Here is a 25,528-nt window from a genome sequence, read left to right as displayed (position 1 = left end):
TTCATCCCTGAAAAAAGGAGGCGGATAATTGATACCGCACTTTTGTCCATTTTGGTTGGAAAATCGCTCACGGGATCCCAACTTTTACCTATTCTGGTCAATGTGGTGTCCTTTTGTAGTTCAATGTGCACAAGGACATTCTTATTCCAGTGTCTCTTGGAAACATAGACAAACCAGTCAGGACTTCCTACTGCCTACATCCTGCCTCTTTTTTACTTTAATGTGATTTTTTTTCATCACTGGTGATGGAACCTGGCACAAAGTAGAGGTTAACATTCTTTGCTTGGGGGGGTTTCTTCCTACTCCTGTTTACTGGGATCAGTTCCCATCTTTCTTGACGAACGTTGTATAGGTTTGGGAGTCTCTCAAATGTAATGTAAAATCAGCTGAACAACGACAATGAGCAGAATCAAGTAGAGACAAATACGTTTTCTAAGGCCTCATTCACACATACATTTTTTTTACTTATGCACATTAAAAACTATTGCTTTCCATTAGTATTTTGGATAAGATCTTTACCATCAGTGTTTTATCAGTTCTTCTACTAAAAAACAAAAACTGATCAAGGTATCCTAGCTTCTAACAGTCAGTGAAAAATAAACCAAGCCATAGGGCAACTAGGATGATATCAGTGTATTGTCTGAGTTTTTCATGGACACAGATTTGAATCGTTAACTAGGATTAAATATGGAAAATTCATTTTGTGCTCATTTTTTTACTCAGTCCGTAAAAAAAAATTGAACATTCCATACATTATAGTAGAGACATGGATAGAACAAATATGTGAAATACGGATGACTGATTGAGACCTAAGGCATTGAACTTACCCATTGCATTGCTGTTAAGAAGGAACACTCCATGAGCATTGCCATCCTTTTCTAGTCCCATATAGAATGGATGCACGCCATATGCATTTTGTTTATACTACAGAGATGAGATAGCAAATGTGAACATCCTGTGGCATCACAACATGGTCTCAGATTGCACATTAACATTGTGGTACCAGTACAAATGCTACATTCATTAAAGGCAATCTGTCTCCATGGTATTGTTACCCCATCTGGGAACAGCATGATGTAGAGCCATAGACCCTGATTCCAAAGATGTGTTAGTTACTTTACTCGTTGCTGCTGCTTTGGTTAAATCCTTTTAACCTGTTTCAGATCTACCAGTTCTCTGAATGCTGAGCTCTACAAAGCCCTATCCAACTACTGATTGACAGCTTCCTGTGTATACTATGCATAGGCAGAAAACTTTCAATCAGTGATGGGGCGTGGTTGGAATACCTGGTGTTATGAGTTCATTTTCTCCTTCACCTCTGATGTCTGATGAACTCCCTCTGCTGGTGAAAGGAGTTAGTGAAATTTATCTGGATGGGAAGAACCTGTCATCTGAACAGGTGGAGTGTGATTGGACATCCGGAATTTCTGAGTGGATATAAGGCAGCCGACGCCCTGCAAAGTTGCTGGTGATCCTTGCTGCTCTGAGCTCTGGCATCCAGTTTAGTTCCTGTCTACTAAAAGCTAAGTTTTTGCTCTGCTATTTTTCCATGAGATTTTGTCTGTTTACTTAGTGTTTGTGTTCAGCCTTCCCTGGTTGGGACGGGCTGAACTCCATTTTTGTCTCTGATCAGTTGATCTCTTTGCTCTGTCTTCAGAATATACCTGAGTGCTGATATAGTGATTTTGAAGTCTAGTGACTTCATGGCCTTTTCTATCAGACGTGTTGGACATTATTTTTGGCAGGGTTTTTTGCGTGATTGCAGCCAGCATCTTTTCTGTCCTTTCCTATCTAGTTAGTTGGGCCCCATCATTTGCTCAGCCTGTCTTTCTGTCTATGTTTGTGATTTCATCTGTTTTTCACTGACAATACATGTTGGGGGCTGTCTATTGCTTTGGGGTCTGCTCTGGGGCAGTTTAGATTTCCCCTTTCTTTCTTTCAGCTTATTTAGCTCTCCGGCTGTGACGAGGGGTCTAGGGCACCGTAGGAATCCCCCACGGCTACTGTTAGTTGTGGTGAATAGGATCAGGGGTCTGCAATCCGCTAGCTACCAACCTCTCCGGTTTTCTGGACTTAGCTTGTGTTTTTGTTTTTTCCTCCTCTGGTGACTCATTCATAACAACCTGGTAGCAAACCAAGTAGTGATAATCTGCAGCTGATAAAACTTATTTTATGAAAACTACATTAAGCAGCCCAATAATTAATTCATGCCTGAAATCAGGGTCTCTGCCCCTACATTATACTGCTTTCATATTAGGTAGCAATAACCTGGTGACAGATTCCCTTTATCCTTATTTGCTCACCCAATCATCAATCAGGTTCAGACTAATTATGATTTGATAATAAAATGGCTTTTTCTGTACTTTCTTACTCTGTGTGTGAGCGATAGCAAGCAAAAAATGGCAAATATTTCTTGAATGTTGCATTGTAAATTATTACCCAGATTGTGGTAACAACTGCTGGGAACTGTAATGGCATTTTGTTTTAATTCAATTAGATGTCAGATTACGATAGGGAGCAGATGCTATTAAAATGATTTGCTGCACGATTGGAAAGCTTCTTTCTGACCATGGCTATCAGCCTGCAGCTGTATTGATTTGTGGATACAAAAATAGATGTTACAGACTCATCCTAGCGTTATCATCTCCCCTATGACAGAAAAGATTTACTAGGACACATTCACACCTTATATTGTGCCTCTACTTAGCAAGCAAACACGGGTACAAATGTGCAGCGAATATCGCCGAGTCACATTCCACTTACATTAATGAATGTATACATTAATTTTAAGGGTAAAAATACAAGTGCAACCTATAAGTAGACATTGAAAAATGGCACAGATCTCTTCACACAGTGAGAATTGGCCTTGCAGTGGCTTTAAGTAGATCGCTGATTGGCAGTTCTGTGTTGATTGAACCATAGTTTGACACAAGTTTAAGGGAAAATTCCATACTACCTTTCAAGGAAGGTGATGAGTGTAAAAATATTGCACAAACCTGACATGACATATCATTTCATGGCCTAAGCTGCAATCCTGGAAGGAGCAGGCATTGCACATTCAAGTAACATCTTCATTGCTGTCAGTGAGAAATGTCTGTCCTACATCGTATACATTTGCTGTAACCTTGCAACTTTTATAAAGGGATTCTTTCTTCAATTCTCAAGGGCCCCGCATTCATCATTCTTTTTGGGTATATTCATTTGGAGTAGGTTTCGATTTTAGGCATTTTTATTTTATGAACCAAATTCCTTATGGCTTTTGAATCATTTTTACGTTAGTTTCTGTGCCTTGAAATTTTATAGGTTTCCTCAAATATATTGGCATGGTTAAAATATCTGGATGTTTTAAGTTACAGTAATTCAAGATGCAATTTTTTTTAAAGTGTGGTCAATTTTTGAGGAATGGTATGCCAGTACCCTAATGGAGTACATATCTACCTACTTTTTTACACCTGTTAAAAACTAACATGCAACATTTTAATGCAACACGCCAGCGCTTTGTATTTAATGTCAGCACTGGAGTGACGCCAATAATCTAAGTTACCTGATCCTAGGATTGCACTTACCAGCTACTAAGAACGAAATTCCAGCATTCGCAAAAGGTAAAACATAACTTTTAATAGCAAAATTAAAAATGACCAAGATAAAAAAACAAAAGTCAAATAAAAAGGACTAAGGGCTTGTGAACCTGGAATGTGCAGACCAGTGTTGTCCCCCTTCTCTACCCCTTTCTACTTTATTTTTGGTGTTTTATGACAAGTCATGTTTTAATATCTTTAACCTTTTGCAGATACTGGAATTTCTTTCCCCATGCTGTTCCTGCCCACAAGTCGGTGTGGATTCCGTGCACCACTTCATTTATAGCTGTAACATTTTTCTCACAGTCAGTAAGACGATCTCCCTTCCACTTCCCCCCTCTTACACATGATACTTACCAGCCACCGTCTTTACCTGTTCCAGGTGCCGCTCTAGTCCCAATGTGTCATCTTGTGACTGCAACTACTGACTGACCAGAAGTCAGAGGTAACAGTCAAATGCTCTCAATGTAAGCCTATGAGAGCCACATTCTGGCTCTCAGACTTACATTGAGTAGTACATTTACTTACACAACTTGCAAAAGATTGACCAGAGCGATGCATATAACAGATGGAGACAGTGGCTGCAGAGTATAATACTCGGGGCAGGGAACTACATCAGTGACACTGCCTCAGAGGTAACATAAAGAAAATGTGAGAGCAATGCTTTAAAGCTTAGGAAAAGGGTTTTGAGACATTTTACTGTAAAAAGCATATTGGAAGTAATCAAATATGTATATTTTAATTTGTAAAAATTTGATCAGATATAATGCACTATTTTAGCCTAGGCTCATATTAGCGTTTGAGTCTGCAGTGCATCATCCACAAGCGCAAACGCATGTAAAACGCATGCTTGCGCAGTGTTTTTTATGCGCATCATCTTACGCATGACAGAACAAATGCTGCGTGTGCATGCATTTGTATGCGTTTTTGCATGCGTTTGTGTTGTTTATGCACATGCGTTCGATATGACATCAGACAAAAATGGGGGTGTCTCATGGGATTTCTTTTTACATCAAACGCATGCGTACACATGTCCTTGCGTACCAATGCGTTCCCATAGACAGTAATGCATTTTTTAAGCATTCATCCGCATGCGCATGCCTGCTCATATGTGACGGGTTTTTGGCGCCTCAAAAAATGCAACATGTTTCACTCGCCACGCCCCGCCTCACACCGCAAAACAACACATGCGTACGCAAAAGTTTGCATGTCCCTGCGTACACCATGTTAAATATATGTACGCATGACGCATGTGGATCAAACGCTGCCCTCACAGATGCAAATGTGAAATCAGCCTTAATGAATTTGTCGCAAAGTCTATCAGAGAAAAACAAAAAAGAAAGACAGAAACTGACTTAAAAATGCAACTGATTAAACAGGGCAGGTAATGAGGGAATGTTTGGTAATGAGGATATTAAACTTAATTTTCTTTAGCAATAAAACTTTGTCCTTTTAAGAGAGTGAGGCTTAAGTCAGACTCTCCTCTGTGTCACTATGTTAACAGCTGTGAAGAAGGTCCTGCTTCTGAGCTGGGCACACTACTGTGTGGGGAAACTGGGTGTAAGAACAGGAAAGATATGACTTGCATTTTCTGGTTGTCTTCTGCACTTTCTCTATGACTTGCATTGCAATGAACATAGCGTCTTCCATGCAAGAAGAATGGTCATGTCACTTCTTTTAACTGCTTTGCGTGTTTAGAAACCTAAAGCCGTTAAAAGATGTGCAAAAGCCTAAAAACAAGCACAGCAAGTCGTTTGTAAATAGAAATGCATATGTTCAGTTTTTTATGGAATCTGCCTGAAAAAAATGTCGTGTGCATGTACCCTCAAGTAGTAAAACTTAAAAAAACATATATCTTTGCTATTATCATACCTGTAATGATCTGTAAAGTAAACTTATCAGTTCATTTTTAAAACAAAGTATATGTCATAAAAACAGAACCCAAAACAATCATAAAATTGACATATAGGATGGTCAGTTCCTTCCCACTTGGAAAATGTTCCCGCTTTTCAATACATTATGTGGTAAAGTGAATGGTGTCATTCAAAACTGCATCTTTCCCCACAAAAAAAAGCAAACAAAAAATAAGTCTTCATAAGGCAATGTCAGAGATAAAATTACTGATTTTTTTTTAAACTTACACCAGGCGGCTGATCCTTGGCAAAATATCCCCAGGTATGCCAGTTCAGATCAATACGGTATTGTGGGTGTTCTGTTTCTCCAAATCCATAGATATACTCTGAAGGCAGTAGATTGGTTATCTGAATAAACATGTCTGAGAACGTGAAGCCAGGGACTTGAGAATTCCAACTGAAAAAAAGAAAATTTGTCAGGTTGCTATCGAGTGTAAATGCGTAGCTGATCGCACTTTTTATATAGAATGTCCGAGCAAAATATAGAACAAATAATATGGTATATTCTGATATAATGGATACAATATGCAAACAGATTTTAGAGATCTATTTCTTCATACAATTTATTAGTATATTAGGAAAAATGTCATATTAGTCTTTCCTTACATCTCTGTCCCAGTGCTCCTTCTTCTGATACGAATTCCAAAAGGATTATTTACAATCTCAACATCATACAATCTCCCTTCAGCTGTACTGGATGGTGAACTTGGGGTATTTATCGGCACAGGAACTTCATATCGTTTATTGTTGGGATCATATATCTATGAAAACAAAGATTATGAATATAAGTTGTGTATATACAATAGCAAATTTGGCACATAGTTCTAGATCATATACATATGGAAATCTACTGTATGCACTGTTGTATTAGCAGAATATGGGAAATGTTGTCTTTCTGCAGGTGCCAGCTCAGTAGAGGTAGTGTTACGCTAAATTTGGGATAATATGAAACAAAAAAAAGAGCAAACTTATTCATTCATTAGAGTAAAGATATATTGCAGCCTCAGGTACAATCACCCAGAATGATGAAATCCATAACGAAGCCTAAGGTTATATCTCAACCACTTACCGACATCCACCGCACATGTACGGCGTGAGTCAATAGAGAGCTTGTCATATACTCATGAGGTAATGGCTGTGTGCTACAACCAGGACCTTCCACAAACAGCCGAGGGTGGATCGGAACTGCAAAATTGTTAAATACCACTCTCAAGCTCTGACAGCGGCACTAACAGCACATCAACATGGAGGCGCGTCATTCTATATGTTGAATACACGATTGCAGAGTGTCAATCAGGTGATATGACAGCCAGGGGTCAGTTTAAGACCTCCGTGACTGTTATTACAGACCGTAATTTTGACTATATACAGCAATATTGTGGTGTTACTGTATATATTAAAAGTGATCAGACAATTGCAAGTTCAAGTCCCTTAAGAGGAATAATAAATAAATCATCCTCTTTTCCTCCATTAAAAATAATAAAATATTTGAAAAATACACATACTTGGTGTTTCCGAGTCAAGAAACGTCCGATCTATCCAAATTTAAAACATTTAACCAGCAGAAAAAAGTGCAAAAATTGCATGAAAAAAAATTATGTAAGAAGCTACCAGAATGTCACATATATTCCAAAACAGTATCAATAAAAAAGTTGCCTTGTTCTGCAAAAAATAAGCCCCCGCACAGCTCTATCAACCAAGAAATTAAAGTGTTGCAGGTCTTGGAAGTTGGCAGCACAATATATATATATATATATATATATGTATATATATTTAATTTCTGATATTGTTTCACCACTAAGATAAACAAAACTGGACATGTTCGAAGTCACCATACTCATACTGATGGGAAGACTTATCCTGATAGGTCATTTTTAACACATAATGTACGCTATAAAATCAATTACTGAAAAACAATGTCAGAATTGCACTTTTCCACTATAATGGTAACAAGAAATATTCACGTAAATGTAGACAAAAAAGGTTGGAAATTTTACCTTAAATTGAACCATTTCATTTTCATGGAATGTGACTAATAATTTAAGATCATTTATTGGAGGAGAGACATCATAACGTGAAAATGACTGGGCATTGCGCAGATCTGCCGTTATTCCGGTTGCAGTATTTTGAACATTAGAAACTTCATAACCAAAAGAACTCGGATATACACAAAATGGATGGTTTACAGTTACTACTTCCTGAAAGTCACAGAAAAAAATGAATATAATTAATGACAAAGTATTCATTGGGTCCAACTATGGCATAAATGACATAACTGCAGCTTTAGTTTACCTGAACAAAGGCAGAAAATTGTGTGTATCATATTCAGACACCAGAAATGTTTGTATTAGGCTGGGGTCACACTTACGAGGAATACGGATGACATTAGTTTCTCTACCTCCTCCACAGCTGTGCTCCAATCCTCTCAGTGCGAGAGGCTCGGAGCACAGTCTCATGACACTCAGCTCCTGCTCTGCCATGCACAAGTGTGACTCCGGTGCCTTACACAAAAAACGGTCTGAGACTTATCAGTGTTTTCTATCCAATGTTTATCAGAGTTTGGTCAGCGAGTCATCTTTACCATCATTTTTTCATCATTTTTTTTGTACAAAAAGCAATACAGCCTTCTCAACCCTCTCCGATCATACAGTCTTTGAATACAGCACATGGATGGTATTTGAGTGCTGTTCTATCGGTGCTTTTCTCCTGTAGAATGCATGCACAGGTGCTAAGTACTAGCGGGTCTGTGAAAATCACGACCATCACATGGATGCCATCTGTGTCAGGGGTGGCCAAACAAACCATCGGTGCAACACAGGGGTCCACGAGGTAAGGGGGCTGCTGCCACCTCCATTGTGATGAACTGTTGGACTGCAAAGACCCTATCATTTGTTCTTGCATAGTGGCCCTCTTCTCTCTGTATCTGCTATTGATCTGTCCATTTTTATTATTGCATTGGGTAAGAGAAGATCTGAAATTATTTTCATTACTTTGCATAGATGAAAATCCCTGAGTAGACACACATGGTAAAAACAAAACTGAAACACTGACAAAACACTGGTGAACATAATTTTTTTTTGTGCGTATGAGAAATATTACTGATATCTGATTGAGGCCTAAGTTTAGCTTTCAGTATTTAATAAAAGGCTATAAATATATTGGAATTAGATATCAACTGTACTACTTATCATTTGCACTAGTATATTAAACATGTGTTATCCAGTAGTAATAGAAAATACTACCGTAATTTATCCACTATCGCAAGTACCTTTATCAAAGGGGAAATCAATAAAAAGTAAAATTAAAAAAGGAAAAAAAAAGTTCAAAATGTCCATACAAATAAGATGATTTTTTCTATGCATTACACAGATATGTTTAAAGCAAGAGCTGTTCTAACCCAGAGCCCCAAACTAAAAGGTCAAATGTGGAAGTTTTATTTCCTGTAAAAGAATAAATGTAATATGGCTAATATCACTCTGGTGTACTGTTAGCATATATCTATCGATTTTATTTATTGTGCTAGCTTACATAGCACCATCAGCATAGATATTATTATCACTGTCCCCATCAGGGCTCTCAATCTAAATTCCCTATCAGTATGTGTTTCGAGGGTGGGAGGAAACCCACACAGATACGGGGAGAAGTCCTAGCAGATTTTGTCGTTGGTGGGATTTGAATCCAGGACCGCATCGATGCAAAGCAACAGTGCTAACCACTGAGCCATCGTTACGCTCAATATATCAAATAACAGTACTATAAATACTAAAGAGCCTATAAAGTTTAATCGGAAAATTTATCCTTTTGGCTTACATTTTCCTGGGACAAGTGTGAATTCCACAATTAAGTTAATATCCATGAAAAATATACAATATATGGCACATTTTTTTCCAATACCAGTCTGCTACACACAGAAAGATATCCCGATGCAGAAGAGTTTGAGTCAACACATTACAATACAAATGCATGCGCTTTTGTTGGGTTAAGTGTTAAGAGTAAATTTTCTGCATCCTGATATCTTTCTGCTACGTTAGTTTAAGAAAGGCTCTATTTTTATATGCAAACAGTTACACAAATCAGGCTACAGGTTTGGAATAATGTTGCCGAACTCAAATGCCAAATGTTCTGAATTTATCTTTACTGAATAAAAATGTTATAAGATTTCCTGGAAATATATATATTTTGGTAAAGACATATTTAAATACATACAGCATAAAGGCATCCACGTTGTTCACAATTCTCTTTGTTTGCACCTTCTTCAGGATAGCAGTCAATCCTGTACAAATCATTGTTAATTTCAATGGTATATGATTCTCCAAAGTCCAGATGAAGATCAGTTATATGCGCAATCTGTGAAGAGAGCACATTTAATAATTAGGTTTGTTTCTTTGCTGGTAAAAGTTATTATACCCCCGTAATCCGAACCTCGCACCTCCGTCTCCAAGACTTCTCTCGTGCTGCTCCAGCTCTCTGGAATGCACTTCCCCAGACGATCAGACTGATACCTAGCCCTGACCTATTCAAGCGCGCTTTGAAAACCCATCTCTTCAAAGAAGCCTATCACATCAACTACTCAGCAAGCTAACTTTGCCCTGTTCCCTCCTTCCAAATATTATTCTGAATCTGCACCCTACTATTCATCTGTCTCCACACCCTTCATGCACATGATAACTGCACTTGATACTTGTCTATTGCACTTAAACACACGGGCTGATGACCGGATCATGCAGCTTTATATGAAAATCCCTATTATAATTGCCAGACCTGAATTAACAATCATTTCTCACCTACTGTGTCCCCCCATTTCCTTGTAGATTGTAAGCTTGCGAGCAGGGACCTCACTCCTAATGTCATTGTTTGAATTGTCTTAACTTGTATTGAATTTATTGTCTGTACATGTCCCCGCTTAATTGTAAAGTGCTGCGGAATATGTTGGCGCTATATAAATAAAAATTATTATTATTATTATTATTATACCATGAACATGACTGTATGAATGAAGCTATAACACGGTATTTTTAGATGATTCAGTTCACTATGTTTATGGACAAGAAAATGCATCCCATTTATGTGGATATTAATATTATTACCTTTGTGATCAAATACAAACTGGACCTGGGACCATCGGTTGTGGACACCACAGGATTCAGTAACTTCTTACTGTGATGTCACACGCTACTTGAGCATTCCTCCGCTTAGTCACCAGGGACGCTACCGGCTGAAGCGCCCTGATCACACAGACTTGTTAGACTTACCAGAGGACTCACAGCATCTTGCTGCAACACAGCCATTAGTAATTGTTTCTGGATACAAGATTCCTACAGCGGACACCAGTACACAGGAGCATTCAGAGGGACAAGGATAACCCCCATCCTCCAGTGAACTACTCCAAGGACGCTATATCAGCCAACTACAGGTCTGCTCTTTTTTCTCTTTTTTACTCCTTCTTATGTTTCACATGCATGCGTGTTAGCTGAAATGCTAGATCTACAGTACTAACTATTTATAGCATTAAAAACTGACACTTTTTAATAGAATGAGATTGGTGAAATATAACAAGGATGGTATATATCAGCAAACTGACTCACAGCATCTTGCTGTACCGTGCCCATTTCTTATGGCTTCTGGATGCAGGATCCCTACAGCAGACACCAGTACACACAGGAGCACTCAGAGGTACAAGGAAAACCCCCATCCTGCTGTGAACTATAACAAGTACACTATATTAGCAAACTGCAGATCTTTGTGTTACTCTTTTTCATGTTTCACATGTATCAGTGTTAGCTGAAATGTTAAGTCTGCAGTGGAAACTATTTGTAGCATTACAAAACTGACTTTTTCACAGAAAGAGATTAGTGAATTATTTATACTCTATATGTAAGATCTGTAGCCCAAACTCTAGATTTGCGGTTAGCAGAAACACCACAAATTACTGCTTCTTGCATTTTTAAAAAAGTATTGATCATAAATACCTGTGTGTAAGTTTGAATTACCTTGATTTTTTACGAGACTATCTGAGCATTAATTTTTACATGCAACTATTATTGATATACTATATACTGCTCAAAAAATATAGGGAACACAAACAGCCTGATGCAAATGGAATAGTGTTCCCTTTATTTTTTTGAGCAGTATATTTATCATTGCATGGCTTTGTTTTCATTTCCGTCCACTAGCTGTTAAGCATGACAGTATGCAGTTTGTATTTGATCACGTTTTTCTACAGGTTTGCCACACAGGACCCATTTTTCTGTAATTAGTTTTCCACAGTACCTATTCCCTTGGGCACTAGTTTATTTATATTACTCATTATTACCTTTGTGTTTGAGTCATAGGAAACCTTATGGGAAGAAGATTGAGCCACACCATCTTTTTTCACAATGAAGCTGAAAATAGGGTTTGAAAATCCAAGTATTTTAATTTCATTAAATATGAGATGGTTCGGGTCTGTGTAATTGCCGTGTGTCACTGTCAAAGTTATGGATGTCTAAAATAAGGGATAAGAAGATAAATGTATTACCAACAATATATCAGAAATAACAGGATACATTCCCTATCTCTATTACTTATAACTAGTGATGAGCAAAAATGCTTGTGTGCTAATAGAGTATCATCGGCGTGCTCACATACTATGTTCAAGTCACCATAGCTGCATGTCTATTCAACAACTGCAACACATGCAGGGATTCCTTGTTTGTTAGTTTGCTAGGCAATCCTTGCATATGTTGTGGCTGTTGAACAGCGGCAAAACATGCAGTCACGGAGACTACAACATATTCGAACATGCCGAAGATACTCTATTATCACACGAGTGTGCTCTGATGACCTTACATGAGCATGCTCACTCATCACTATTTATTACATTATATCATGCATGTGGATATCATTCAACATCCATTGCATTCCAGAAAGTGTCCAAATACATGTTCCTAACATGCCTAAATCCAGTATTAGATCATTCAGACATATATTGCTAACATCTGAATTATATGTTTGATGAATTATTCAACATAGTTTATATGGAACAAACTTTTTTACTCCGAGAATTTCACCAATTAGAACATTTAAATAGGTGCTTTGCCATGGAATTAACAAATTCACCTACATGCATCAGCCTTCCTTGTTGCATACTGTTGAGATTCTTCAGATACCACTGAATTATTGTCTACAAGCCTGAAAGTTTGGGATGTACATTTAAGCTTGGACCCAATGGGGATGATCTAATGTCTCCCCAATAACCACTTAGATGCTATGGTTACTGTTCACTATTTTAGCTGAGGGGTTAGGCCGGGTTCACACTTGCGTTTGGGTGAAGAGCGTAAGGCTGCGTACTTCCTCCCTTAAGCTCTGCCTACTTATGCACTTCTTCCCTTAAGCTCCTCCTACTTCCGCATGTGTCCTGTGTACGTATATTTAACATTCGGTCTGCAGTGACATGCGTTGTATGCGGATGAGTCTGCATGCATCGTTTTGACGTGCCCGCTGAACGCAACATGTTGCATTTCTGTGCGGTTAGCGGGCATGTCAAAACAATGCATGCGGATGCATCCGCAGGCAACGCATGTCCCTGCATACCCAATGTTAAAGATAGTTATGCAGGATGCATGCGGAAGTAGGTAGAGCTTAAAGGAAGAAGTGCATAAGTAGGCAGAGCTTGAGGGAGGAAGTATGCAGCCCTACGCACTCTACCCAAACGCAAGTGTGAACTTAGCCTTAGACTTTTGAAATCAGAGCAACATCCAATTGCAGCAAATTTCTGCTGTAAAATACAAACATCATGTGTCGATTATAAAGCAAGCTTTGCCCATGGGCCCAATTCATAGAAATCTTCCTTACTTCTGTTGTTAATATACAGCAGAGGTTGGGAATAGTGAACAGACTGAAAGCAGGTGAAAGAAAATTTTGCAGTGGGCAACCAAACTCATGGTTAGAGATGAGCGTAATTGTTCGGATTTTGTTCCCGAATCTGATTTTGACATATTCGTGTCATATTCGAACAATATTCGTGCCGAATGTATGTCTTATGATCAGTTCTGAACATATACAGCAATTACTACTACCATTGACTCTAATGACGTTCAGCTGTGTTTGACGAATATTGCAAAAACAATATTCATTTCTGCTCATATTTGGAACATAATCCAAACAAATTTGCTCATCTCTACTCATGGGTCCCATAGCAGTTGTATGGCATTGCACAATTGCTGACATGCAATTTATGAAAGTGATAGGCATGTTTCTGATGCAACATGAAATTTAATTTACTGAATAACCCAAATTGTAGTTAGTGTTGTACAGGGTGATTCTCTGGCTACTTTACCCAGAAAAATTTCTGTAACTGTGGGGAGGAGGACCCCCATATAGAGATCGGGCCGGAACCAAGGAGACCACCATCAGGGCTATTGAAGGAACCACACCAGGGGGATTACATTGGGAGACATGCGACTGAAGTTGTCAGGGCAACAGGGGGCGGGGCTAGGACAAAAGGAGCAGGGGGTGCGCTGAGTTGGCAGTTGGCAGAGAGCCTGAGAGGAGACATGAAGCCGTGTGGGAGAGAGGACTAAGGTAACGGACTGTGTGTTGAGGAGAGACAGGCAGGGGACTGTAAAAACAAACCTTTGGACTCACCGACCGGTGACACGGGAGAGCCTTTCATCGGCGGTCCCTCCCCGCATACGTTCAGAAAAAGCAACGCCCGCTGATTCCCTCCATGGTGTGACAGGCCTGGGACCCCAGGCGACTGCTGCAACGAGACAGCAATCCGGTACAGCGGCCAGGACACTGCCCCCCTAAATTCTCCCACAGCTGCGGCCCTGTCATCACTGGCCTCAGGGGGTGCCACCTCGCTATAGGTGGCCGTAGAGCCTCCGTCCCGTTTACTGGAGGGCACTGAGCGGAGGCTGTTAACCGTTGTTTTTGGACTGCATCATGACCTTGCTGAGGGACGAGAGCCTCGAACCAGATGCTTGGGAGATCCCCACCGTACCAGTCTCTTCAGGGCCTGTTGCGCCCCACTGTAACAGTTTCCTCAGGGCCTGTTGCATCTCACCGTCACAGTCTCTTCAGGGCCTGTTGCACCCCACCGTCCCCGTTTCTGCAGGGCCTGTTGCGCCCCACCATTCCAGTTTCTTCAGGGCCTGTTGCGCCCCACCATTCCAGTTTCTTCAGGGCCTGTGGCGCCCCACCATTCCACCGATTCTTCAGGGCCTGTTGCACCCCACCGTCCCCGTTTCTTCAGGGCCTGTTGTGCCCCACCGTTCCAGTTTCTTCAGGGCCTGTAGCGCCCCACCGTTCCAGTTTCTTCAGGACCTGTTGCGCCCCACCGTTCCACCAATTCATCGGGGCTGGTCGAGCCCAAATCCTTCCGGGATATCGAGGATTACAAGGCAGCCACATCAGCGATCCCTGAGCGGTCACATCTGCAAACCCGAGCGACGCCTGGAAGGTTAAGTGCGCTATAGAAAATAAGGGCCCTTAGTTTGGTCATTCGTGGCCTTTGACACCCGGAATAGCCGGGTTGTTTCCAGTTTATATAAAAGCATTGTTCTATTGTTATACTGTTTCGAGTCTCTGCGAGGACAAATGTTTGATACCCCTTTTTGCTGATTCAGCTTAGCCTCGGGGGCTTAAAGTTTTATAAAAGTTCATTCTACAAACCATATTTGGTCTCGTGTCTCGTCACTGCATCCTGCGAGCCTGCTCGAACCCTACATAACTTCTAAAAGAGATGGTTGACCATACTGAAGTATCAACTGTACAAACTTTGTTTTTGGGGAAGTGAGAGTGCAATGAACCTCAGCAACAGTGACAAGAAACATCCGTGCACTAAGTGGTCTCATCAACTTATTGCCTCTTCGGTCATCTCTACTGTACTATGAGAAAGGCTTGCTGCATGTCTTTCTGCATGTCGGTAGTTTATGTGTGGTGTTTGCATTTCACTCCTGCCAAATTCCTTCTTAATTTGTTAACAATGTACAGATACAGTTTGGAGTATCTTGTTTTCATTGTGAAAGGTTAATGGTAAACGAGTCTTTAAAGAGGTGCCAAAATGAGTTTCTAAAGAAATTTGGATGTTGAAACTTGCTGTACAAACTTTGAATTTAATCATTGGTGAATATGTAGGAATGTACAATTATGGACAGTCATGATGGAGGATGTCCGAAAATGTCTGAGAAAACAATTGAAGATGTGAAACAATGACTTCTTGCATCTCCATGTAAATCATTGCACAGGCTTTCCCTGCAGACAGACATCTTTTATTCTACATGTCAACGAGCGGTCAAGAAAGGTCGTGTTCATCATAAAGAATCACTGTACTGGTTTAACACAGCTGGATTTTTTCCTTTGATGCCATTTGAAGGGTCTTGTGTGCAGTACCAAGTCATGAACATAACATGCTCTCCGAAAGAACATATAGAGAGAAATTCAGGCTATAACCCCAGATGTCCTGCAGAATACATTCAACAATATAGAAAAGTGTGTGCAAGCGTGGTAGACATTTTCAGCACCTGCTTAAAACATCAGTATCTCATGAATCAAGGTATGTACAGTCAAAATTTCAGTAAGATAGATAACCTCTTTTAGAAGTTAGAGCAAATTTTCTGGGTAAAATATCAAGTGAATCATTCTGTAAAAAGAGATCTTTTAAATAATTGGGATAACAATTTCATGTGTTTATAATAGTCAAACTGCTAATTTTGCACATTTGAATTTACCAATGTACTAATGTGTTGCAAAACTTAAAGAAATGAACTGGAGTATAAGTTGGTATATATGCAACATGTATGAGCATGTTCACACTCGTCATTACACAAACAAAACCTAAGATAGAAACAAAATGAACATACAGTATACCCAACTGTAAGTAAGCAAAAAGCAATAGTGCATATAAATAACATAGTGTACTTAGTAAATACTCTTTGATCAAAAAAGAATTAAGGCGATCCCATCAGAGCCAAAGTGTACCCAGTTGGGACAGTCCTAATTTCCAGTTAGACCATTCAAATTGGGCACAGCTTGGCACTGGTGGGATGGCTTTTGCACTTATAAAAAATAGTGTTTACTGGGTACTCTATGTTATTTATGTGCACTATTTCTATTGCTTACGTATATATTCATTTTAGGTCTTTCTTTGTTTACTGATGTGTAGTCAATGTCAGATGAAAATGCCAAGAACAATTATTTATACTATGTAACAATTATAATAATTTTCAAGACTATATATACAGACGTAGCCAAAGTTACCATGGCTTACAATACACCATCTTGATTACTTACAAAAAGTTTATTTTAATTAAGAGGATTTCACAACATTGCACAAGCCAATGATCATTGTCAAGTCAGGTGCTGAATTATACTTTTCATTATGTGATAATCGAGTACTGTGCTAAGTCAAGGTAACCTTTCCTAGCTCTCTAATTCATGAAATTTTTTTTTATCATTAAAGTTGGATATTTGAGTCTGGCCTTACAGTGGGTACGGAAAGTATTCAGACCCATTAAAATTTTTCACTCTTTGTTTCATTGCAGCCATTTGGTAAATTAAAAAAAATTCATTTCTTCTCATTAATATACACTCTGCAGCCCATCTTGACTGAAAAAAACAGAAATGTAGAAAATTTTGCCAATTATTAAAAATGAAAAACTGAAATATCACATGGTCCTAAGTATTCAGACCCTTTGCTCAGACAGTCATATTTAAGTCACATGCCATCCATTTCCTTGTGATCCTACTTGAGATGGTTCTACACCTTAATTGGAGTTCGGCTGTGTTTCATTAAACTGATAGGACTTGATTTGTAAAGGCACACACCTGTCTATATAAGACCTCCAAGCTCACAGCATATGTCAAACCAAATGAGAACCATGAGATCAAAGGAACTGGCCAAGGGTCTTAAGGCCCCATTACACATAACGATGTCCCAGCGATCCCACCAACGATCCGACATGATGGGATCGCTGGGACATTGTTTGCTGATCGCTGGTGAGCTGTCACTTAGACAGCCCCTCCAGCGATCAGGACCAGTGAGCAAGCTGGTTTCCAAGGTAAACAGTAATTAAGAGCCGCGCGGCTCCTAGATACCCAATGTTTACATTAGAAACCAGCGTCGCTGATCGCTGGTCTCTCACTGCCACACGCAGCTATGCGCACTGGCCAGCGGGAGGCCAGTGATGAAAAAACGGCCCAGGACAATAGTGCACGATCAGCGATAACCGGCGGGGGGGCCGGCCACTGATCCCCATCACACACAGCAATCTCGCTGGCAAGATCGCTGTGACATCACAAAATTAATGATCTCGCTAGCAAGATTGATGTGTGTGATGGGGCCTTTAGACACAGAATTGTGGCAAGGCACACATCTGGCCAAGGTTACAAAAGAATTTATGCAGCACTCAAGGTTCCTAAAAGAACAGTGGCCTCCATAATTCTTAATTAAAAGAAGTGTGGGACCAACAGAAGTCTTCCTAGACCTGGCCATCCAGCCAAAATGAACAATCGTGGGAGTAGAGCCTTGATGAGAGGGGTAAAAAAGAACCCCAAAATCACTGTGGCTGGGCTCCACAGATGAGGTAGGGAGATGGGAGAAAGTTCCACAAAGTCAACTATCACTGCAGCCCTCCATCAGTCAGGCGTTTAAGGCAGAGTGGCCCGACAGAAGCCTCTCCTCAGTGCCAGACATATGAAAGCCCACATAGAGTTTGCTAAAAAACACATGAAGAACTCCCAGACCATGAGAAATAAGATTCTCTGGTCTGATGAGACAAAGATAGAACATTTGGTGATAATTCTAAGCAGTATGTGTGGAGAAAACAAGGCACTGCTCATTACTTGTCCAATACAATCCCAACAGTGAAACATGGTGGTGGCAGCATCATGCTATGGGGGTGTTTTTCACCTGCAGGGACAGGACAAATGGTTACAATTGAAGGAAGCATGAATGCGGCCAAGTACATAGATATTCTGGATGAAAACTTCTTCCACAGTGCTCTGAACCTTAGACTTGGCTGAAGGTTCACCTTCCAACAAGACAATGACCCTAAGCACACAGCTAAGCTAAAATAACAAATGAGTGGCTTCAGAACAACTCTGTGACCATTCTTGATTGGCTCAGCCAGAGCCCTGGCCTAAACCCAATTGAGCATCTCTGGAGAGACCTGAAAATGGCTGTCCACCAACGTTCACCATCCAACCTGACAGAAATGGAGAGGATCTGCAAGGAAGAATGGCAGTGTATCCTCAAAACCAGGTGTGAAAAACTTGTTGCATCATTCCCAAGAAGACTAATGGCTGTACTAGCTCAAAATGGTGTATCTACTTAATACTGAGCAAAGGGTCTGAATACTTATAACCATGTGATATTTCAGTTTTTCTTTTTTAATAAATTTGCAAACATTTTCAGTCAAGATGGGGTGCAGAGTGTACAGTAATGAGAAAAAAGTGAAAGTCTTTGAATTTACCAAATGGCTGCAATGAAACAAAGAGTGGAAAATGTAAAGGGGTCTGAATACTTTCCATACCCACTGTATATACACTGCTCCAAAAATAAAGGGAATACTTAAACATCAAAATGTCACTCCCAGTCAATCACATTTCTGTGAAATCAACCTGTTCAGTTATGAAGCAACACGGATTGTGAATCACTTCCTCCTGCTGTTGTGCAAATGAAACAGACAACAGGTAAAAATAATAAGCAATTAGCAAAACAACACGACACCCCTGTGAAGGAATGGTTCTGCAGGGGGGTGACAACAGACTATTTCTCTATTCTCATCTTTTTCAAGTTGTAAGGCTCTTAGTACTCAGGAGGTCTAAGAGCTTTACAGCCTGAAACGCATAGGCCCATGTCCTTTTTCACAATACTTCTCTTACCCTTCCGTATCTATCTACCCTTCGCCCCTAATTTTTGTTTGGCATGTTTTTGTTCATATAATTTAAATGTTTTTCTCTCTTTAAATGTCATGTTTTAACTCTACATAATCAAGCAGATGCTTGGACCCCTTTGATTTCCCTCTGCTTCTTGCTCAGCTGCCGGTTTGGAGTCTGCACACTGCATTTTTTTGATGGAGTCCTCAATTGTCCTGCACCTGGTGAGTTGAATAATCCCTCTCCTCTTCTGCTCTTTTTCATTCATAATTAGCCAGAGGTACCCTGACTTCCATTAGGTACTGGCATGAGAACCTCATATCCATTGTGAGACCATATGCAGGTGCAGTGGGCTCTGAGTTCCTTCTGATGCATGACCATGCTATACTTCATGTGGTTGAAGTGTCAGCAGTTCCTGCATAATGAAGGCATTGATGCTATGGACTGGTATGCCCTTTCCCCAGACCTAAATCCAATCGATCACATCTGGGACATCATGTTTCGCTCCATCCACCAACTCCAGGTTACATCAAAGACTGTCCAGGAGTTTACTGATGCTTTAATCCAAGTCTGTGAGGAGACCACTCAGGAGAGCATCCACCGTCTCATCAGGTGCATGCCCAGGCATTGTAGGGAGGTCATACAGACACGTGGAGGCCAAACACACTACTGAGCATTATTTCCTTGTCTTGAGGCATTTCCATTTATGTTAAATTAGTCTGTAATTTGAGTTTCCACTTTGATTTTGAGTATCAGTCCAAATACGGACCTCCATGAGATATCAATTTTGAATTACATTAATCATTTTTACTGTTCTTAATGAATTCCACTATGTAAGAAATAAAGATATGCAACTGGAATATTTCATACAATGATATCTAGAATGTGGCATTTTAGTATTGCCTCTACTTTTTTGAGCGGTATATTTATATATCTCATACTAATATGGACAATTCAATATATTTATAATTAAGAGATTGCTTTTGTTTACAGATAATAATAATGAGATAATTTAAATTCACACAGCAAATCACATGTGCTTACAGAAGTTGCGCGGAATTCGTACATAGTATAGACACCAAGATCAATCGAGTCTAAAAAAGAAAGCACAGTACAATCAGTCTTTTACTATGAGCATGATAAATTCAACTGACAAATTTAAAAAAATGGAAATTGTAAATCTCTGGCTTAGGTACAGGAAGAAAATATCACTCTCAGCAAAGGATTTAACAAACACAATACACAAAATGTAAAATACATTTACATATTCATCAAATTAATATAATAAATAGAAGATATGAGGTTCCAATATTCCTTTATAACTTTAGAGTTATTCATTATGCTCATGTAAAGATTAAAAGTGTGAATACTTACTAATACTTTTACCATCATCCCAGAAAAGATGTCCATAGGCATTCTCGTGTGCATCTAGAGCAACTAAAAGATTCATTGTCTGCAATCGACTGAAAAAGATAAATAGATAAAAAATAAAGTCAAAGGTACTGAGAAAATAGTTTAATTACATTGCCTAAAATGTATAATTTATCCCATAGCATGATCAATATAAAAACACATATGATTTGCCGTACTGAGGCTTATGAATATAAATAGCAAGTACCACGAATAGTATCTTATAATTATTTATATTTATCCATCTAGATAGCTATAAGTTCAATATACTGTGCTCACCATAAATGAGTGCACCCCCTTTGAAAAGCAAGATTTGACATAAAGTGGGGAAAAATTATTTAGTCAGCCACCAATTGTGCAAGTTCTCCCACTTAAAAAGAAGAGAGAGGCCTGTAATTGACATCCTAGGTAGACCACAACTATGAGAGTCAAAATGTGAAAAGAATCCAGAAAATCATCTTGTCTGATTTGGCAATATTTATTTTGCAAATTATAGTGGAAAATAAATATTTAGTCATTAACAAAAGTTCGTCTACATATTTTGTTATATATCATTTGTTGGCAATGACAGAGGTCAATCGTTTTCTCTAAGTCTTCACAAGGTTGGCACACACTGTGGGTGGTATGTTGGCCTATTTCTCAAATGCAGATCTCCTCTAGAAGCGTGATGTTTTGGGCATGTCACTGGGCAACACGGACTTTCAAATCCCTACAAAGAATGTCTATGGTGTTGAGATCTGCAGACTGGCTAGGCCACTCCAGGTCCTTCATATGCTTCTTACTAAGCCACTCCTTTGTTGCCATGGTGGTGTGATTGGGATCATTATCATGCTGAAAGACCCAGCCAAATTTCATCTTCAATGCCCTTGCTGATGTAAGGAGATTTGCACTCAAAATCTCATGATACATGGCCCCATTCATTCTTTCATGTACCCGGATCAGTCATCCTGGTCCCTTTGCAGAGAAACAGCCCCAAAGCATGATGTTGCTACCCCCATGCTTCACAGTAGATATGGTGTTCTTTGGATGCCACTCAGCATTGTCTCCTCCAAACACGACAAATTTTGTTTCTACCAAACAGTTCTACTTTGGTTTCATCAGACCATATGAAATTCTACCAATACTTTTCTGGATAATCCAAATGCCCTCTAGTAAACTTCAGATGGGCCTGGACATGTGCTGGCTTAAGCAGGGGGACATGTCTGGCACTGCAGGATCTGAGTCCCTGGCAGTGTAGTGTTTTACTGATGGTAGCATTTGTTACGGTGGTCCCAGCTCTATGCAGGTCATTTACTAGGTTCCCCCCGTGTGGTTCTGAGATTTTTGATCACTATTCTTGTGATCAATTTGACCCCAGGAAGTGAAATCTTGTGTGGAGCCCCAGATCAAGGGAGATTATCGGTGGTCTTGTATGTCTTCCATTTTAAATTATTGCTCCCACAGTTGATTTCATCACACCAAGCTGCTTGCCTATTGCAGATTCAGTCTTCCCAGCCTGGTGCAGGGCTACAATTTTGATTCTGGTGTCCTTCGACAACTGTGTGGTCTTCAACATAGTGGAGTTTGAAGTGTGACTGTTTGAGGTTGTAGACCGGTGTCTTTTTTACTGATAACAAGTTCAAACAAGTGCCATTCCTACTGATAATGAGAGGAGGGCAGAGGAAGCCTCTTAAAGAAGAAGTTACAGGTCTGTGAGAGACAGAAATTTTTCATGTTTTTAGGTGACCAAATACTTATTTTCCACCATTATTTGCAAAATAAATCTTGCCAAATCAGACAAGCTGATTTTCTGGATTTGTTTTCTCATTTTGACTCTCATAGTTGTGGTCTACCTGTGATGTCAATTACAGGCCTATCTCATCTTTTTAAGTGGGGGAACTTGCACAATTGGTGGCTGACAAAATACTTTTTTCCCCACTGTAATATCTCTCTGAACATATGAACATATTTCCACAATTTTAACAAGACTGGGCTTTATAGAACATCTCTCATTACAAAATGTTTTGATTTTCTCAAATTAGTTGATACATTAATGCTTATATCCTAGATCAAAAACAACTGAATCTAGTTCACATTATGACCTCCAAGACTTTTCAAAACAGCACCAAGTCTCACTGCGTTCAATTAAATATTGATTAAAATCTTACTTTTCTAATAGGGTGCATTCATTTATGCTGAACACTGTATATATATATATATATATATACACAATACAGACCAAAAGTTTGGACACACCCTCTCATTCAAAGAGTTTTCTTTATTTTCATGACTATGAAAATTGTAGATTCTCTCTGAAGGCATCAAAACTATGAATTAACACATGTGGAATTATTTAATTAACCAAAAAGTGTGAAACAACTGGAAATATGTCTTATATTCTAGGTTCTTCAAAGTAGCCACATTTTGCTTTGATTACTGCTTTGCACACTCCTGGCATTCTCTTGATGAGCTTCAAGAGGCAGTCACCGGAAATGGTTTTCACTTCAAGGGTGTGCCCTGTCAGGTTTAATAAGTGGGATTTCTTGCCTTATAAATGGGGTTGGGGCCATCAGTTGTGTTGTGCATAAGTCTGGTGGATACACAGCTGATAGTCCTACTGAATAGACTGTTTGCTGCTTTTTTCTTGCCATAATACAAATTCTATTTATAGAAAAATGAGTGGCCATCATTACTTGAAGAAATGAAGGTCAGCCAGTCCAAATAATTGGGAAAACTTTGAAAGTGTCCCCAAGTGCAGTGGCAAAAACCATCAAGCGCTACAAAGAAACTGGCTCACATGAGGACCGCCCCAGGAAAGGAAGACCAAGAGTCACCTCTGCTGCGGAGGATACATTCATCCGAGTCACCAGCCTCAGAAATCGCAGATTAACAGCAGCTCAGATTAGAGACCAGGTCAATGCCACACAGAATTCTAGCAGCAGACACATCTCTACAACAACTGTTAAGAGGAGACTTTGTGCAGCAGGCCTTCATGGTAAAATAGCTGCTAGGAAACCATTGCTAAGGACAGGCAACAAGCAGAAGAGACTTGTTTGGGCTAAAGAACACAAGAAATGGACATTAGACCAGTGGAAATCTGTGCTTTGGTCTGATGAGTCCAAATTTGAGATCTTTGGTTCCAACCACCGTGTCTTTGTGCGACGCAGAAAGGTGAACGGATGGACTCTACATGCCTGGTTACCACAGTAAGGCAAGGAGGAGGAGGTGTGATGTGTGGGGGTGCTTTGCTGGTGACACTCTTGGGGATTTATTCAAAATTGAAGGCATACTGAACCAGCATGGCTACCACAGCATCTTGCAGTGCCATGCTATTCCATTCGTTTTGCATTTAGTTGAACCATCATTTATTTTTCAACAGGACAATGACCCCAAATACACCTCCAGGCTGTGTAAGGGCTATTTGACCAAGAAGGAGAGTGATGGGGTGCTACGCCAGTTGACCTGGCCTCCACAGTCACAAGACCTGAACCCAATCAAGATGGTTTGGGGTGAGCTGGACCGCAGAGTGAAGGCAAAAGGGCCAACAAGTGCTTAGCATCTCTGGGAATGCCTTCAAGGCTGTTGGAAGACCATTTCTGGTGACTACCTCTTGAAGCTTATGAAGAGAATGCCTGGAGTGTGCAAAGCAGTAATCAAAGCAAAAGGTGGCCACTTTGAAGAACCTAGAATATAAGACATATTTCCAGTTGTTTCACACTTTTTTGTTAATTAAATAATTCCACATGTGTCAATTTATAGTTTTGATACCTTAAGAGTGAATCTACAGTTTTCATAGTCATGAAAATAAAGAAAACGCTTTGAAAGAGAAGGTGTGTCCATACAGTACATATATATATATATATACACATACAGTGTTCAGCATATATATATATACAGTGTGTGTGTATATATATACACACAGTATATAAATATATATATACAGAGAGCATAGGTGAAATGACTATGGGTGTATGGCACAAGATTGAGGCCTGCAGGAGAATTAACAGAAGAGGTAGTTTGGGGATTAAGTATTGGAACAAAAATATGGAAAAGTCAAGTGTGAACATTTTCTACAATATCTTGTCTAATCAAATCTTATTGCTATACATTAATTTACAGTATAATACACTTTTAATATTCTAAATATTGGCCATTTTTACCTTTGGTTGGTATTCAAAGCAGGAACTTGCTGTGGCAAAATGTAGCCACCTCTGACATGAAGGTTAATGTGTTCTAATGGTGCTAGCAGAGTTTTCTTGCTGCCTGTGTTTTCTACTTTAAGACCCTTTAAAAGAACAATGTCAGTTATTAGCAAATTCTTTACCATACATATTATTAATTATTAAAATTATAGTAGAATCAGAAGACTGATTTGCAGAGCAAAGTTTACATGAATACTTTTTTTAGCTTTTCAACCTTTTCTCAACATTTATTTTACATGTTTGACAAATGGTGTTATTGCATTGAGCTGCCTCAGGATCTGCATTCAGGCACCCATTCAATCTCTTTGTGAGTGCTTACATCCAAACCTCACGTAAAATGCAATTTGGGTACATGTGCCAATGGAGCCATAAATTATAATGGTGCCAGCAAAGTGAACGTGCTCTCTGACGTGCATCATTTTCGGGAGTGTATGCCTTCTGGAGACAGCCACCCTGATGCAGTCTAATTCATCTGAGTGTCTTCCTCCAGTAGGCGTACAGTCCTGAAAATGAAGCATACAGAGCGCATGTTCACCCTGTTGGCACCATTATAGTTCAAATCTCATTTTGCGGGGAGTTCGCTTGT

At 39.6% G+C, this 25,528-nt stretch overlaps 1 protein-coding gene across 1 annotated transcript in view; it reads right to left on the bottom strand.

Moving 5' to 3' along the window:
- Positions 1-25,528, bottom strand: part of SI (sucrase-isomaltase) — a 511,413-nt gene that overhangs the window by 95,472 nt on the left and 390,413 nt on the right. The window contains exons 45-53 of the mRNA XM_073578947.1: positions 24,901-25,025; positions 20,726-20,814; positions 20,396-20,445; positions 11,805-11,975; positions 9,698-9,838; positions 7,489-7,689; positions 6,098-6,252; positions 5,720-5,888; positions 828-924 (exon numbers count right to left, since the gene is read on the bottom strand). Of these exons, the coding sequence (XP_073435048.1) occupies positions 828-924; positions 5,720-5,888; positions 6,098-6,252; positions 7,489-7,689; positions 9,698-9,838; positions 11,805-11,975; positions 20,396-20,445; positions 20,726-20,814; positions 24,901-25,025 (1,198 nt within the window). The remainder of the gene's footprint in view (positions 1-827; positions 925-5,719; positions 5,889-6,097; positions 6,253-7,488; positions 7,690-9,697; positions 9,839-11,804; positions 11,976-20,395; positions 20,446-20,725; positions 20,815-24,900; positions 25,026-25,528) is intronic.

This window comes from Dendrobates tinctorius, unplaced genomic scaffold (genome assembly GCF_039654945.1).
Source record: "Dendrobates tinctorius isolate UK_male_01 unplaced genomic scaffold, ASM3965494v1 ptg000060l, whole genome shotgun sequence".
Taxonomy (NCBI): Eukaryota; Metazoa; Chordata; class Amphibia; order Anura; family Dendrobatidae; genus Dendrobates; species Dendrobates tinctorius.
This window is presented reverse-complemented; position numbering and strand designations above follow the sequence as displayed.